Source organism: Pelecanus crispus, chromosome 5 (genome assembly GCF_030463565.1).
Source record: "Pelecanus crispus isolate bPelCri1 chromosome 5, bPelCri1.pri, whole genome shotgun sequence".
Taxonomy (NCBI): Eukaryota; Metazoa; Chordata; class Aves; order Pelecaniformes; family Pelecanidae; genus Pelecanus; species Pelecanus crispus.
The window spans coordinates 24,958,063-24,972,914 of record NC_134647.1 but is presented as its reverse complement, the minus strand read 5'-3'; the positions used below and the strand labels follow the sequence as shown (position 1 = coordinate 24,972,914).

At 46.5% G+C, this 14,852-nt stretch overlaps 1 protein-coding gene across 2 annotated transcripts in view; it reads left to right on the top strand.

Moving 5' to 3' along the window:
• The first annotated feature begins 10,964 nt into the window (after positions 1-10,964).
• SP3 (Sp3 transcription factor) overlaps positions 10,965-14,852 on the top strand; it is a 35,307-nt gene continuing 31,419 nt past the window's right edge. The window contains exons 1-3 of one of the 2 annotated variants that reach the window (XM_075710344.1): positions 10,965-10,996; positions 11,322-11,446; positions 11,625-11,741. In XM_075710344.1, the coding sequence (XP_075566459.1) occupies positions 10,990-10,996; positions 11,322-11,446; positions 11,625-11,741 (249 nt within the window). In that variant the 5' untranslated portion in view covers positions 10,965-10,989. Of the gene's footprint in view, positions 10,997-11,321; positions 11,447-11,624; positions 11,742-14,852 lie in introns of those variants that run through there. The other variant, XM_075710345.1, reaches the window with a different exon arrangement.

Genomic DNA, 14,852 nt, shown 5'->3' with positions numbered 1-14,852 from the left:
AATATAGCTAGTTTCGAAGACTGTAACTTGCATTTTATTGCTCCAAGCCTTTGAGATTCTTATTACTGTGCCAGGTCATTATTATTCTTTTAGCAACAAAAGATTAAAAAATTAAAAAGTTCATTAAAAATATCTAAGTTCATTAAAAATATCTCAGGCTAACCTCACACAGGTGTAGCAGCAAGAATAATAATAATGCCACACACATCCCTTTGTCACCCTGTGACAAGAATGGGCATTTCTGTTTTTCTTGGAGTTAACCTTTTTGGGAAGAAGAGGGGAATATCAGGATTTGGGTGCTGAATTCTTTCATTATCTCTCCTTCCTTTGCGTGGGGTATGGAGGACTGTGAATCAGAGCACTGCTAGATATGGCTACGGGCATCCAAGGCAGCCTGGGTGCATTGATTGCCTCGGCACCTACGAGCAAGATTGCTGAGCTTGAGAGCCAAGTTTCCTTGCTACACAACACGAAGAAGAATAAAAACTTCCTGGACGATATTTTTAGAGATGTGAACGTGCCTAGCAAAGGAGGGTCTGAAGTGTCCAGCACAGAAGAGAGGTATAGATGAAAGATGAGTTACCGTGACTAGGACATAAAAAGACGGGCAGTCATCCAGAGGGGATTGCAAATGTTCGAGTTCCAGAGACCAGTTTGTCCCCAGATGCGTGACTGGTAGGTGATGAACATGCAACTCTGGGGTGAAGTAAACAAACCTTGTCAAATGCACCCCAGCTATGAGCGGAGAGGAAATGTGACCGAGACAAGCACTATAGTGGGTAAGTGTCGCGGTGTGTTTATTGGTACATTATGCAGCACCTTGTTTGGACCCTCTCGCTTTCAGTTTTCCTTCAGCATCCAAGCGAGATGCCAAAGACACGTGGCACTGGCATGCGTGTCTCCCACAGACGAGTAGAGCCAAGGGCCCTGCGCTGCACCAGCAAGGGACAACAGTGCCAAGAAGCCTGACTTACTCCTTCCTCCAGCTGTGTCTTCTGCATGGATACCACACCTCTATTACAGAAAAATCAGGAAAGTCAATAGGCCTAAGATATGTATTCCTCACCAAACTTCTGAGAATGGTTAGACCCTTGGACATCAGTCATGTGGCAGGTTAGAAAGTGGGATGAAAGGCTTTTTAACAGCACTGGCTCTTGCTAACTTAAACAAGACTGAAGTCCTGGCTGCCAGGGCATGAAGTTTTTCTCCAGTCTCCGGGGTTTGAGAACCTCAAGATGCTGTTTTCTCTTTGTCTAGTGTGCTGCACGTGGATCACTGAGACTCAGGTGAGAATATCCCAGGGGGGTCTCTGAGAACACATTCTGGTCCTTCCTTTCATCTTGGGTTTCAGCTCATCAGGTTTGTATGAGAAAAAAAAAAATAATTTTTTTTTTTCTTCCCCAGAATCAAAGGGCAAACATTGAGTATGTCATCTTCAGAGCTGGACAGCAATGGAATAGAAATCCAGCAGAAACCAGTAGTCCCGTGAGCTATGAATCCGATGGGGCCTGGTTTTCCTTGGGTGATCTCGTTTGGATTCTCCTAGGTCTACATAGCTGGAAGCTCCGACTGCAGCTTTTCCTGTGGGTGGGTATTCATAACATCTTTCATCTTTGCAGCTTTCTTGGTGTTTAATAAGGGTTTAACTCAAGCTGCAGTGGGTCTCTCTTCTTTTACTTAGCAGCCTGTTTTTATGAAATGTATAGGAATGTAACATTTTTAGGCTTTTATTGCTCTCTCAGATGTGGTTAAAATTGGCTACTGTTTGTTCTTGTTCCCTCTCTTTCTCTTGCACAGCGTGCAAGTATGTACATGCACATATGTGTGCACACATGCACGCACACACAGAGAGATTTATTATACATATGAAGACATAATGATCTCAGAGCCCTTTTAATTTCGGTAGGAATCCAGGCTAGGAAAAAAAGTATTGTAATGCTTTTCCTTTGGGAGAGGAAAAGGAGGATGAACTAATTTTTTTTTTTCTACGCAGCAGACAATATTCAATTACCACTCGGTTTAAACATAACATGTGTTGTTGTATTGTAAAGTAAAAGATGTAGTGGGGTCCTTGTCCTGGAACCGCATACTTGTGCTTATGCACGGCACGCATGCTTTGCCTCCAGTGCCTGAGTGGTCCTGCTGAGACTGGAGGAATGCGTAGGGAACGTAGGCTTGCCGTTGAGATCCTGTCTCCCTCGCATCTTTTGGCATTTTGCCATGGAAAAGAAGGCATTTTACCCTTCATTTGTAAGTAATTAAGATGATAGTGGAGTTTCTGAGTTTTCCAACTTTGTGAAAACAAACTAATACAATGATCCACTTCAATAATTCAGATATTAATTGACACGAGAGAGAGAAACAATACATTAAAAATAATTAACTTTCGTTAATTACTTTTTAGAAATAGGAAGGACACCTGCAGCAAGTGCAGATGTCTGCAAGTGTCATTAGATTGGGAAGGCTGTGCAGTAATTCTGAAATGAAAACAGGTCAAAAGGACCAAGGCTGATCTGCAGCATGGTCTGAGTAGTGTGAACTATGGGATTGCTAGTGAGCTGCAAAAAAGGTGATGAAGATGTGCATTTTTTAAAGATGTCTATACAAGCCAGAGGTTAATCAGCAGTTAAAAAATGTCTATTGGTGTTTTACGTCAGCACCATCAGTGTGTTAATTATTGTCTTTTTCAAGCATCATGTGTGCCTCTCTCAGACTTAAGCTGAAATAGATTGAAGATTCTTTTACAGAGGCATTTTTTAGATAAATTTTAATTAGTATATTTTTTCCCTGAAAACAGGTTTTTTTTCTATGTCCAGAACTGGAATTTCAAATCTCACTCAGCTTTCTCTTCCTTGGTATTTGTGATGCAATTCCACTTGTCTGTGGTATTGCAGGAAGGTAAGGTGAATAGATCTGTTACTGTGGTCTTGTCCACATTTTAAATTTTGACTTCCCTGCAACATAGACACAGAAAAACCTGAAATGAACCCTAGAAATTTCCACCCCCCCTTTCAAAGTAACTAAGTAGAAAGGCACAAACCTAATTTGTTCTGTTGCTTTCAATGCTTATGTCTACTTTAATGAAATTATGCTTGTAGGAAAAACCACAAAGGCTTTATATGCCACTGTGGACGTGCCAGAACTCTGTTCAACAGCTGGGGATCCTCACAGGGAAGCAAGAGCAGATCAGGCACCTCGGGGGCATCCAAGCCAGCCAGTCTAGAGATGGCATGGGCTGCGTGCAGTCCCCTTTTGCCAGGTAAAACAAAATGCTGAGAATCGCTGCGAGGTCAGGTCGTTCCTGCATCAGACACCTGCCAGGAAAGGTTCTCCTGCCATACATGGTCCCCAGCCCTCTACTGGAAGTCGCTGCCCACCAACTCCTCTTTCAAAGGTCCTGTCCAGGATCGTTGTGGTTTTTTTTTTTTTAAGAAACAAACCCCCCTCCCTCACCTAAAGATATGTAAGAGCTTAACGCTGTTATCCAGGTTTATGGATCTCCTTTACACAGAAAAATGGACTCGCACTTGGTCCCTCACTGTTCAGACCACCTTAACCCGTTGGTCTGCTCACCAGCAACCCCGAGCCTTGCAGAGAGCGGACATGGTTTGGGCTGGAGCCCCAGACTGCCTTCTCCTAGAGGGAGCCACAGAGTCCTCCTTGCTCTTGCTCTGGGAATGGGAATTCAGACTGAGATGCCTAACAAAATGTCACTTCATCCCTCTAAAAATATTTCCTTTCAGAGTACATAACTCCTGCTATTAAGTTTTCAAATTTTCAGTAAACATATGTGCATGTATATAATTTGCCAGTCTCTTTCATTTCCACAATGGCCTACTTTTCTATCAGTACTATTAAAAGTAAAATGCCAAATTGGGAAAAAGACAGAATTATGCTAGACAAGAAGTACATAACACCACACATTTTTTTTCTTTCAGGTGAATTTATCTATGTAACTATTAAATAATTTCCATTCCAATTGTGTGACAGGCTATGGAGAAGGATCCTTAGATGCCATATTACTGATTCTGCAAGTCATGGTTATGGACTTCTCCCTCCGAACAATTTTTCTAACTTTACCTAAAGGATCTATGATTCCCTGCCCCCCCCCCCCCCAATTATTTCTATAATCAAACTGTAGCTGTTGTGATGACCTTAAAGGGTAGGAATTAAGCATAAACAAACAGGATAATGATGGGACCCAAAGGCAGTAACTTTTAGGAAGCTTGAAAAAAGCTTCCTTCTTTTCTTACTTAAGTGAGGTGAAATGAAGAAGTTGTCTACAGTGATTTACCTGCTAAGGGGCAAGTTTTCAGCTATGTGCCTGTCTGCTTCCTCCTGATACCTCTCTCCAAATGGGAGAGAGATTAATTTGTTTCCTCTTTGTAAGAAACACATTTTGTTAATGAAAAAAGTTCTTACTTAGATGGAATAAGCTGCCAATTGAATAAAGACCACCCAAATTTTACAGAGAAGATATAACTAATATACTCTTTATTTATTTGTATACACAACTAAAATCAAGACAATACAATTAATGGGGAAAAAAACCTTGTGCAAGTACATTGAAATTCTTCTCACGTCTTAGTCACATAGTTTAACACCAGAAAGAAAGAACAGCAGAATTAGTTTTCTCCAACATGTTATTAAGGACAGAGCCTGTTTACCAGTCAAATGTTAGATGTCCCCATGGAATTTGACAATTTGCAAAATATACAAAAATATATCACCCAGGGAGAGCTGCAGCTCTAACAAACGAGGAAGAATTTCTGACTAAAAGGGAACATGACTTATTTTGTCCTAATTGCTTAAAAAAATTCATAAATACAATGACTAGGCCAGAAACAATGTTCCAGAGGACTGTCCTCACACATTGGCATGTGCAAAGCTCGGACAGACTTTCTGTTGGCCCCATTCTTTGAAGATCTGTCATGTGTGCTGGTGAAGAGTCACAGCCTTTAGATTTGTGCGCAGAGTGGGTAGTTAGGCTACTTATTCACAGGTTCTTCCTCTTACTGTGGCTAGGTTGCGTGTCTCAGACCTCCAGTCAAGTGCAGAAAGTGTCTGGAGCTGGCATGTTCCTGCTGTGAACGCGGTGCTGTCCATTAGTTTGCTAGGCCCTTCTTTATCCCACCAACAGCTTCCACTGGACGTGAGCAGATCAGTGGAATCAAATGTCTTCCCTGCTAACAGCTGGATCCAGGTACCAGAGATTTCTCTTTGACCTCTCTTTAATGGAGTTGTTTCAGGCAGAGACTAGTATTTTTAGAATTTTCCCATTTAAAACAGAAAAATTGCTCTTTTAAAATCCAATTTCACTTTTAATAAATATGATTTGTCTTTTATATGGTTACACTTGGATACCATCACACTTGTGCAGTGGACTATACAAATGCCTTGATATTTCAGATGCTCTTGAGCACTGTTTGTGTACCTCTAGAGGCTAGAAATCCCAGGCTACCAACAGGCGCTTTACACAAACATAGCCAAAAGCAAGTTCCTGTGCAGTCTAGCAAGCTTGATGCCCCGAATTAATCTACTTACTGCTGCTGAAGGGAGTCCTACCTCTCCTCATCTGCTCCCACCCATGGAGCCCTGTCCCCCACTGTGTCTAGTCTGACTCAATTTAGCTTGCAATGTGGGGAGCAGTATTTTTGCAGGGTTTGTTTTCTGGCAGTTGTGTAAGTTGATTAAATTATGGCCAGGTCAATGAGCTATTAGGTTGGCTCAGCTTCTTCTGGTCAAACCACACCTACTGCTCAAGCCTGCTCCCGCCTTGCAAAATTTGTGCTCTCATAGCCACTCATCTCAGGACAGGGAGGTGCTTTCTGGGGGATGATGACACGATCCCAGCCAACACCTTTCTCCGACCACTGCTTCTTCCTTGCTGATTTTATGCCAGGCAGGGAATCATTTCTCTGTTGATTTCCAAGGGGATGGACTCAAGTCATACACCGATCTCCAATTACTATGTGCTGACTCAAGAAACGTCCAAGTCAACCTGTCAGTCCTTCCTGCAGCCCTACATAAAGATCTCAAATTCCCAAAAACGTTGACACAAATTAAGAGTGCAGCATCTAGGACTAGTAGCTAGATTCTTTTCCCTGTTTGCTAAGACTTAAACAAATTGGAAAGGAAGGCTGAAATTCAGAATGAAGTTGAATTCTAGTAAGTTTAATAGGTCTGATTCAGAACCTTGTAATTATCTTGTTTTTTGTAGTACCAAGTAAATGTTTGGCACTTAGAAACCAAACCATATGGCTCTCCAGATTCTACTTAAATTTTAAACAGATGACTAAAGTAAAAGAAGGTACCTCACATTCGAAAGCATACCTCCTCTGAATTGTTTTTTGTGTCCTAGTTACTTTTTCAGGCATGAGATTTACAGACAATTCTGCTTGTCATCCTTTCAGTAAAGGCTGGGTTTTAAGGTAGCTTGTTGAATTGAATCCCTACTGATTCTTCAATGCCATTTTAAATCCAGCCTTTCAAACTAAATGACCCGAGTCCGAGTTCTCCTAGTGGTACAGAACACACCACAGCAGAACACGTTCCTGCCCGTCTTGTCCAGTTGCATTCTAGGCTTCAGCATGGCAAAAACACCCCTTTACAGAGGAACCTCCGGATGTGAAAACTGAACTGGACCACATACCAGTGACCCTTAAATAATACATTCCTTTAAATAAATGCAGGGTCACCAATAGAAGGGACCACTAAAGACACAAATAATATGTCATAACTCAGAAGTTTCAAAGGAGTACACAGACAGAAGAGACACTGTCAAGTATAGCTGGCACTGTACTGGATGGAAGTTGTGTGAGGTGGTGCACTTCCTTCTGAACATGTACTGAACTGATAGCCTCACAGAGGCTGAGCTCCAAGACTTAAAACCAATGAGAGATAAGTTACAGTGGCCAAATGCAGCACTGAGCTTACAACTGAACTGCAGGGTAGATGGTAGTTTTAGTGTTCCTTCCAATTTGCATCTTATTTGATCTTTCAAAACCTTCCCCGAGGTTTCATCAGAAGCTGGTAGCATCACTTCCTCTCCTGAACTCTACTGCCACTTACCGCAAAGGCTGCATCTCAGTTCTGAAATGGCTGCACTCTGGTAGCTGGTGGAGGTTACTCTTATAATGTATAGACCAGCGTTGCTTTCTCTGTATCTACATAGCTTAAATTACAACACACCATTTTCAGCAAATGGATTGAGAATTCATCCCAGGACCTGCAGTTTACCACAAGCAGCCTACAAGCAGGAGGCAAGGGTTTACAGAGGCAAGACTCTTTAATAATAAACTGGTCATGGTTCGTTTATTCAGATGACATACTGATACAGTACATCTGGTGAGTAATCTCAAGGAAGAGGAAACAATGGCTCCTCTAATTGGGCATGGAGCTCGATCTCTGTGGGGGTATCGGCACAGTGCTAACTCAGCAGAAAGACCACCACCTAACAGAACTTCCACCCAGTACAGATACAATGATCTCCCCGACACATCCAGGATTTTTCTAGTGAACATCTTGATGCTAGTATATTGATAAGAAAAAAGCTACAAATAATGTCTTTTCTCATTTCCTTTTTTCCTTGAGTTTTTTTTGCTTCTCGTGTTCTTAATCTCCACTGGGAATTGGTAAATAAAAACACTGTTTTTATTACCAGTTTCTATGTAACATTTCTGACTGAGTCTCTCTTTACACCCCTTTTTCATAATAGCATACCTTTTTTGCAACTTTCTTGTAATTGATCTTATTTTTTAATAGTCTATTAATACTTTACTATGTTTTGCTTCTTTTTTATCTGAGTGTAATATTATCATCACGGTGACCCCCTAATTTTAGGTACTTGACTAGAAAAAGTTGGTCCTCAACTAGTGTTGTGAAGTCTATTTACATTCCAGTTTTATTGCACTGAAAAACTCCTTAATATATAAAAACAATCCCATTATTGATATTTCAAATCATTCTGTCCTAAAGCATTGCAGTTACATCCTCGGCATGTCTGCAATCAGATCCATACAGGTAAACAAAGCTATCGACAACATCTCACTGAAGTCACAGAGCTCTCAACACACATCCAACTGTAGAAGAAAGACCAACATTCATATTTAGTTTAAGTCCTAGACAACATAATCTTCCTAAAGCAAAATGCCATTGACAATGTTTGGCAATACCCTGCTAATTAGCAAGGGCCAGTTTTTTATCATTCCCACCTTCCCAGCATACGAACAGGAATTACTTCTCTTACAGATCAATCTTGAAATGAACCACTTCCTAGGTTATCAAAGTCCAAAGTCATCTGTAATAGTTCTGGTTCCAGGATGACAGGCTATCATCCATTTCACCAACAACTTCTCATATTGCACAACAAATTGCAGATTTTATACCAGCTGTAGAAGACTTTTTTTTTAGATAGTACAGTAGTCTTGTAGACCACGTAATCTTACATTTTCATTTTTCTTCTAAAATTTGCTTATGTATATATACTGACTCGGTTTTAGAGTCTATGTATTCTAGCTTTTACTGGCTAAAAATTATTTCTGACATTATTATATTATTACGTCAAAATAAATGTGACTTCTGTTCCTAGTTACAACTTTGGCTTCTCAGAGTGTTCTGTTATTACAATAAAAATAATGAATTGCAAAAAAAGCTTCCGCTCCTCTATCAATATATTATTTAACTTGCCAACAACTGGTTCTAAGGCAGAATCACAAGAGTCTGTGTAAACAAATATAGACATTTTGAAAACAGAAGTGGGGTTTGGTTTTTTTACTACCCTGGAAAAAATGAATTGTGACAAACGGCTTTGGGATTAATTTACAACTTACTATTAAAAGTCACCTGAATGCACTCTCAACACACCAGCAAAAGTAAATGGGCTTAAAATAAAGACTACACATCATGCAGTAATTGCGATCTTCCACCGACAGGGAAAATCCTGCAGTCTTCCTCCATTGTGACTTCCTGATATTAAATTAATTTTCTCAGTGGATTTTTTTCCTGTTCTGTAATAGTTTCTAGGCTAAGCCTGGGCAGTTACTGCAAGGTCATAGTGCTGGACTGATTAAAAAGCACTGTTTATTCTCTTCTCAGAAAGGCTGTTGAATATCCTGACTGTATTTCTGGGTTTCCTAGTTACTAACTTCTCCACGGGTTTATCTGGCTGGCCTGCGGCTTCAAATACTCCGCACAACTACAGACATATGAGACTACGCTCACTGTATCTCCCAGGTAATTCTCAGTGATAATTACACTAAATATTGTAACAGGAAAGTAGGTTTGAGTTCTTCAATCCCATGCTTTTCAGCCTCATTCACAGACTCCCTGGAACACCACATGAAAGGTAACTAAGAAAAATTCATTCATCAGGGGAGTTTACAAGCTAAGGGTCAAAATCACTGCCTCCACCTCCGCACTGTCCTAGCACCCTGCACGTGCATTTGGACTTGAGGAAAGGGCAAGCCAAAGTTGCTCCCCTCGACAGGAACCCTTCACAAGCTACCCGGTGGAGCAGGAAACAGGCCCCGCTAATAATCACTCCTGTATCATTGTATACTTATATAATGCTTTAAACATATTTCGTGCCTTAGTTTAGCAATCCGAGAGCTCCCGGTTTCCTTTGTTGCGTAACATGAGGGACAGAGCAGCAAACTGACGCTGACATCTTATTAATTCCCCTTAACGTGACTAAAATAAAGCCTGCTGGCACGAAGACTCGGTCTGCGCTAGGCTTGGCTCCCTAGCTCAGAGCGGAGCACATCGTTACCGCTGACACTCCTGTCGGAAGGACGTGCCGCATCACAATCTTACTCGCGGCCTTACGCTCGATGGGTTTTATTTTACATGACAGGCAAAGGAGCTTTTTCGATTTAGCCCGTCCGGGTCAGCCGGGTGCCAGCCCGCGACGGCAGACAGCTTACGCAACGGCCCGCGGGTCGGCCATTGCGCTCTGGCTCCCGGGGCCGCGCCGCCGCCGGCCGCAGGCCGCCGCTGACCCGGACCCCCGGTCCCGCAGGAGGGGGCGGCCTGCCCTGCGGGATCCGGCAGCCGGCGGCGCGGGGCCGCCGCCAGGCAGGGCCTGCCCGGGCGGGCCGGCTCCCCTGGGGACGGCGCGCCGACATCTTAGCGCCGGCGGGGACAAAGCGCGGCGGCGACAGCGGCGGCACTGGCTGCCGGCCGGGCGCAGCTCGGCCGCCGCCCCGCAGCCGCGGCTGTCGCCAGCCCTGAGTGACACCCGCGCCAGGGAGATTTCAAACGAGCGCGGATCCAGCCCGGCGCCTCCCGGGCACAGGCGCACCGCGCCGCCTGCGCGGCGGGGGGACGGGGGGCGGCGGGGGGGAGAGCAGCGCCGCCGCCGCGCAGCTGTGCCTCTGCGCTGACCCCTGCGGCGCGGGCGGGCGGCCAGGCCCCGCGGACCGCATCACCCCGGCGCGGCGGCGGCGGCAGCGGCGGCGGAGCGCGGCGGCGGGGCCGCCTCCCCGCGGCGCGGGGGCCGCGCGGGCCCAGGCCGGAGCAGGCCGCGGGCTCTCGGCGGGTCCCGCTCATTGTTCCTCGCACAAGCCCTGGCAAACAGGAAGCCGCCCCGGCATGGGGCGCCCCCCCCGCCCCTGGCGGGTGACTGGCAGGCCGGGCGGCCAGTGCGAGCGGCGGCGGCGGCGAGGCGCAGCCAATGAGCGCGCGCGCGCAGGGCGTAGGCGGGAGTTCCGGGCTGGCAGGCGGGCGGGCGGGCGGCGGTGTCGGCCGGGCCCCCTCTCCCGCTGCAAGCCCCACCTTTCGGCTTTCCCGCACCGTCAATCAAAATAGGAAAAAAAACCCCGGAGTAGGCTCGGGCCGCCGCCGCCGCTTCAGCCCGTGAGCACAATAAGCATGTCCCCGGCGGCAGCCGCCTAGCCCCAGCCAGCAGGGCCTGTGTGCGAGCCAGCCAGCCTGCCTGCCTGCCTGCCTCCCGCCCAGCCAGCCAGCCAGCCGGCCGCTCGCACTCACACCATGACCGGTACGTACGCAGCGACCGAGCCGCCCCGCGGGGCTCCCTGCTCCTGCTCCGGCCCTGCGCGTCCCCGCTCCGGCCCCGGAGCGTCCGTGTGCGAGCGAGGCGAGAGCGGCACTGAGAGCAGCAGCAGGAGGAGCAGGGGGAGGAGGGAGAAGAGGGGCAGGGGCAGCAGCACGGGGAGGAGGAGGAGGAGGAGGAGGAGGGCTCCGTGCGGGAGGGCGGGGGGAGCGCTGGGGTTAGGGGGGGGGGGAGAGGGAGGGAGGAAGAGGGAGGGGGGTGATCGCTCCCGTCAGTGACTCTCCCCTCCCCCTCCCCGCTGTGCCCGCAGCTCCCGAGAAGCCCGTGAAACAAGAGGAAATGGCTGCCTTAGACGTGGACAGCAGCAGCCACAGCGAGTATCTCCAGCACGGCAACGGCGCCGCCTCGGCCTCCGCCGGGGCGGCCGCCCCCCAGGTAAGCGCAGGCCCGGCCGGGCCCCTTCCCCCCCTCCCCCGGGTGACACGTTGTGAGCGGGTGCGGGAGCCGGTGCCGCCGCCGCCGCTTCCTGTGTGCGCGTCTGCGAGGAGCCCGGTCGCTGTCCCGCACTAACCGCCACCCACTTTCTCTCCCTGAACCCGCCCATTGTGGGTAGGACGCTCAGCCGTCACCGCTCGCTCTGCTGGCGGCCACCTGCAGCAAGATCGGCCCGCCGTCGCCGGAGGAGGATGAGGCCGCCGCCGCCGCCGCTGCCTCTCACTCTGCCGGAGCGGTGAGTGCCCGCCCCGCCGCTCTCGCACGGCCTGCCGGGGGGAGAGACAGCACAGCCAGCCAGCCCGCCCGCCCGGGGGGAGGGACGGGACACACGGCACTGCCCGCCCGGGGGGAGGGACGATAGCAGGGCCGACCTGCCAGGAGAGGGGTCCCCGGGCTCCCCTGCCTCTCCAGGAGGAGCCGGGCTCCCGGGAGGAGGAGGGAGCCTGGCTCCCCCCTCCCCCGCCATTGGGAGCGGCGCCTTCATTTACTTTCAAAAACGGGGGGAGGCGGGGGAAATCTCCCTCCCCCGGCCCTGGCACCGGAGCGGCTCGCTCGGCACCCGGCGAGCCTGGGAGGCATCTCACCTCCACCTGAGCGCACCCCCGGTGTCCGCTCCCTAGCTGTCAGCCTGGAACCGCGCGCCCAGGCAGGAGCACAAAATGAAGGCTGGCTGTAGGGAAGGATGTAGTTAGAAGTAAAATGGCTGGTTAGAAGCGAACGCGGTGGTGGAAAGCTGCTTCCTGTATCGACGCTGTTTTTTCTAGGTGCAGTTATCATGCAGTCCCTCGTATTGCAAACTGCATTTCTGTCCTTATCTCTCCTGCGCTGACGGCTCTGAAAGGAGCCTTGATGACCTTGGGACCTGTGTGATGAGATGGATCTTGCAGACTAGAAATGTGTTCTTGTCGAAGCTAGTTTAACCATCTCCCTAACAAAAGCCTAATGGAAACTCCTGTGTTCCTTAATTGGTCTAGCTAAACTCTCTTGTTGACATATGCTCATACTTAAAAGAGACGGGGCATTTCTAAATAACTGGTAGCTAAAAATATTGTTATATTAAAAGGGAGTTCCAAAATACCTTTTAAAATGGCATGATGAAGTATTTTTTGGCCTTAGTCCTTGGGAAATCGCATACATTACCTCTGATTTTCTTTTTTTTTTCCTTACAAAAAGGGTTATAAAACAAGCAAAAAAAGCTCTTTTTTTGTTTTTAAAGCAAGTCTTGGTTTTTAAACTTGCTGTATATCAGCCTTCTATGTTTTTAGGATTCTGCAAATAGGAAAAAAACCTGCAAAGCGTCGTACTGGTGGGTGAAGTGGCTTTGGCAAGCTTTTAACAAATGTCAAAATGATAATGTTAAGTTTACTAAATACTCAAGTGCCACACTTTGAACTACTTTTCATCTGTACGTTTCAGCTTACTTTACATAAAGGGAAGCTGCAGCAAAATAGTTGTCTGAGGTCACGCAGCACGTTGTAGACTAATGACAGAGCTCGAAAATACATTAAGATTCTGACCCCCTTTCAAGTGTCCTTTCTGTTGAACCTGTTTATTTTCTTAAGCAGTACACTTTTAAAAATCTTTGTAGACATTGTTAAGTGCCTGATAACCTCTAAAATTTGTTTCATAATACCAGATGCATACAGTGCTGAAAAGTAGAGTGTTGGATCTGTCTCTTACATAAACATACACACTGAAAAATGAATGGTGCTTAAATGATAGCTTGCTTTCCTATATCCACCTTAAGGTTCTCATTTTAAAGCTGGAATTGTGCATCTTGAGGATGGGTTGATTGCTTAGCATGAGCAGTGCTAGGTCTGATGGGGTACTAGAGTGCTAGTACAGGACAAATGGTTCCTGGTAGTTCAAAATGGGCAAAGCAATTTTGAAGTAGTACTTCTTTATTCCTGTTAAATTCATCTGTTGTTATGTTTATGTATCAGGGGCTTTTCAGGGCAAGGCGGAAGCAATTCAAGAGAAGCCAAAATCTTAGTTAAAACTAAATGTGAATATAAACTCACTCACTACTTTTCATACATGCAGATAGGCCCCTCCTACATATCTGCTGTGAGTTAGGTTATAGCATTCTGGTAATTTTTACACTCCTACAATATAGCTCTTGAAATGATTCAGAATATTTTGGGTGGAAACTAAATATAAACTGGAGGAGATACCTACAGTAGCTGAACTAGACACTGGAGTTAATTAAGATGACCGTAATAAAGGGAGGGGAGGGACGGGACTAAAGTCCCTGAAATATATTCCTTGTGAAAAACAGAATGCTGAAAGGGATTTAGTGCAATAAAGATTTATTTTTTCTGGTCCCCTGAGTGTATCTTATTGGGGGGTGGAAGAAGGAGGGAGGAGCTGAAGAGGCTTAAATTGTAGGTACCTCGTAACTCATATGGAAAATGAAATCTATATGCATGGACACAGACATATTGTCTTCTTGGGGTTTGTGATGCTCATCCCTTTCCCAGGAGCATAGATGAATCAGTTTGATATCTGTGTATGAGTGATGGTGCCTAATGTAGCGATGGGGAGGGCAGTCCTTTCTCAGTATCTTCTATACCTGGACTGCAGTTCTGACTGCTGAACGTCTGGTAGAACTCAAGCCATATAAATGGATAGTAGAAGTTAAACTAGGCGTTTCCTTTTAGAAGCATTTGAAGAGCTTGCCTGTATGAGGATAGTGGTGCTGTGTTTTTGGGGTTATTTTGTTAATGCTTTACTGACATTCGCTTGGTAGGAACTGGCAGGGCTGGAGCCAGTATGCTAGGCTAGCCAGTTACTGCACACTGCTTTCCTGGCTGAAATGGTATGCTGCAGCTGCTCCCCGAGAGACCAGGGGTATGATTTAAAAGCAACAGCAACAACAAAACTCCCATAGGAATGCAGGGAATATTGCATGCCTGGGATTTGGGGAAGAGCTGGAGCAAATGTGATTGTGTTTGCTGTGATCTAGTTGGCCCTGGTTTGAGGCCAGGGGTTGGAGCAGGTGACCTTCAGAGGTCCTTTCCAACTGAAATTACGCTATGATTCTATGTTGGTATCTGAATCCTAGCCTGCTGTTTGAGTGGACGCCACTTTTATGCCACTGAAAGGATTAGTGTGGAAATAAAAAGACTAATGAATGTGGCAACTGCTTGGTATGGAAAGCAAGTGAAGACGACAGTTGACAGAACTAAACTCAACCTTCTCCCTTCCATCCTGTCAATGAACTGGGCAGGCTGTCTCTAGTCCACAAGGTTTTCAGCTCGGCCCAGGATTCTGGTTAGAGCTATATGTACTTTTGGATGACAAAATACTAGCAGGCATTACTGCTGATCTCGTCTTTGTGCGTTGA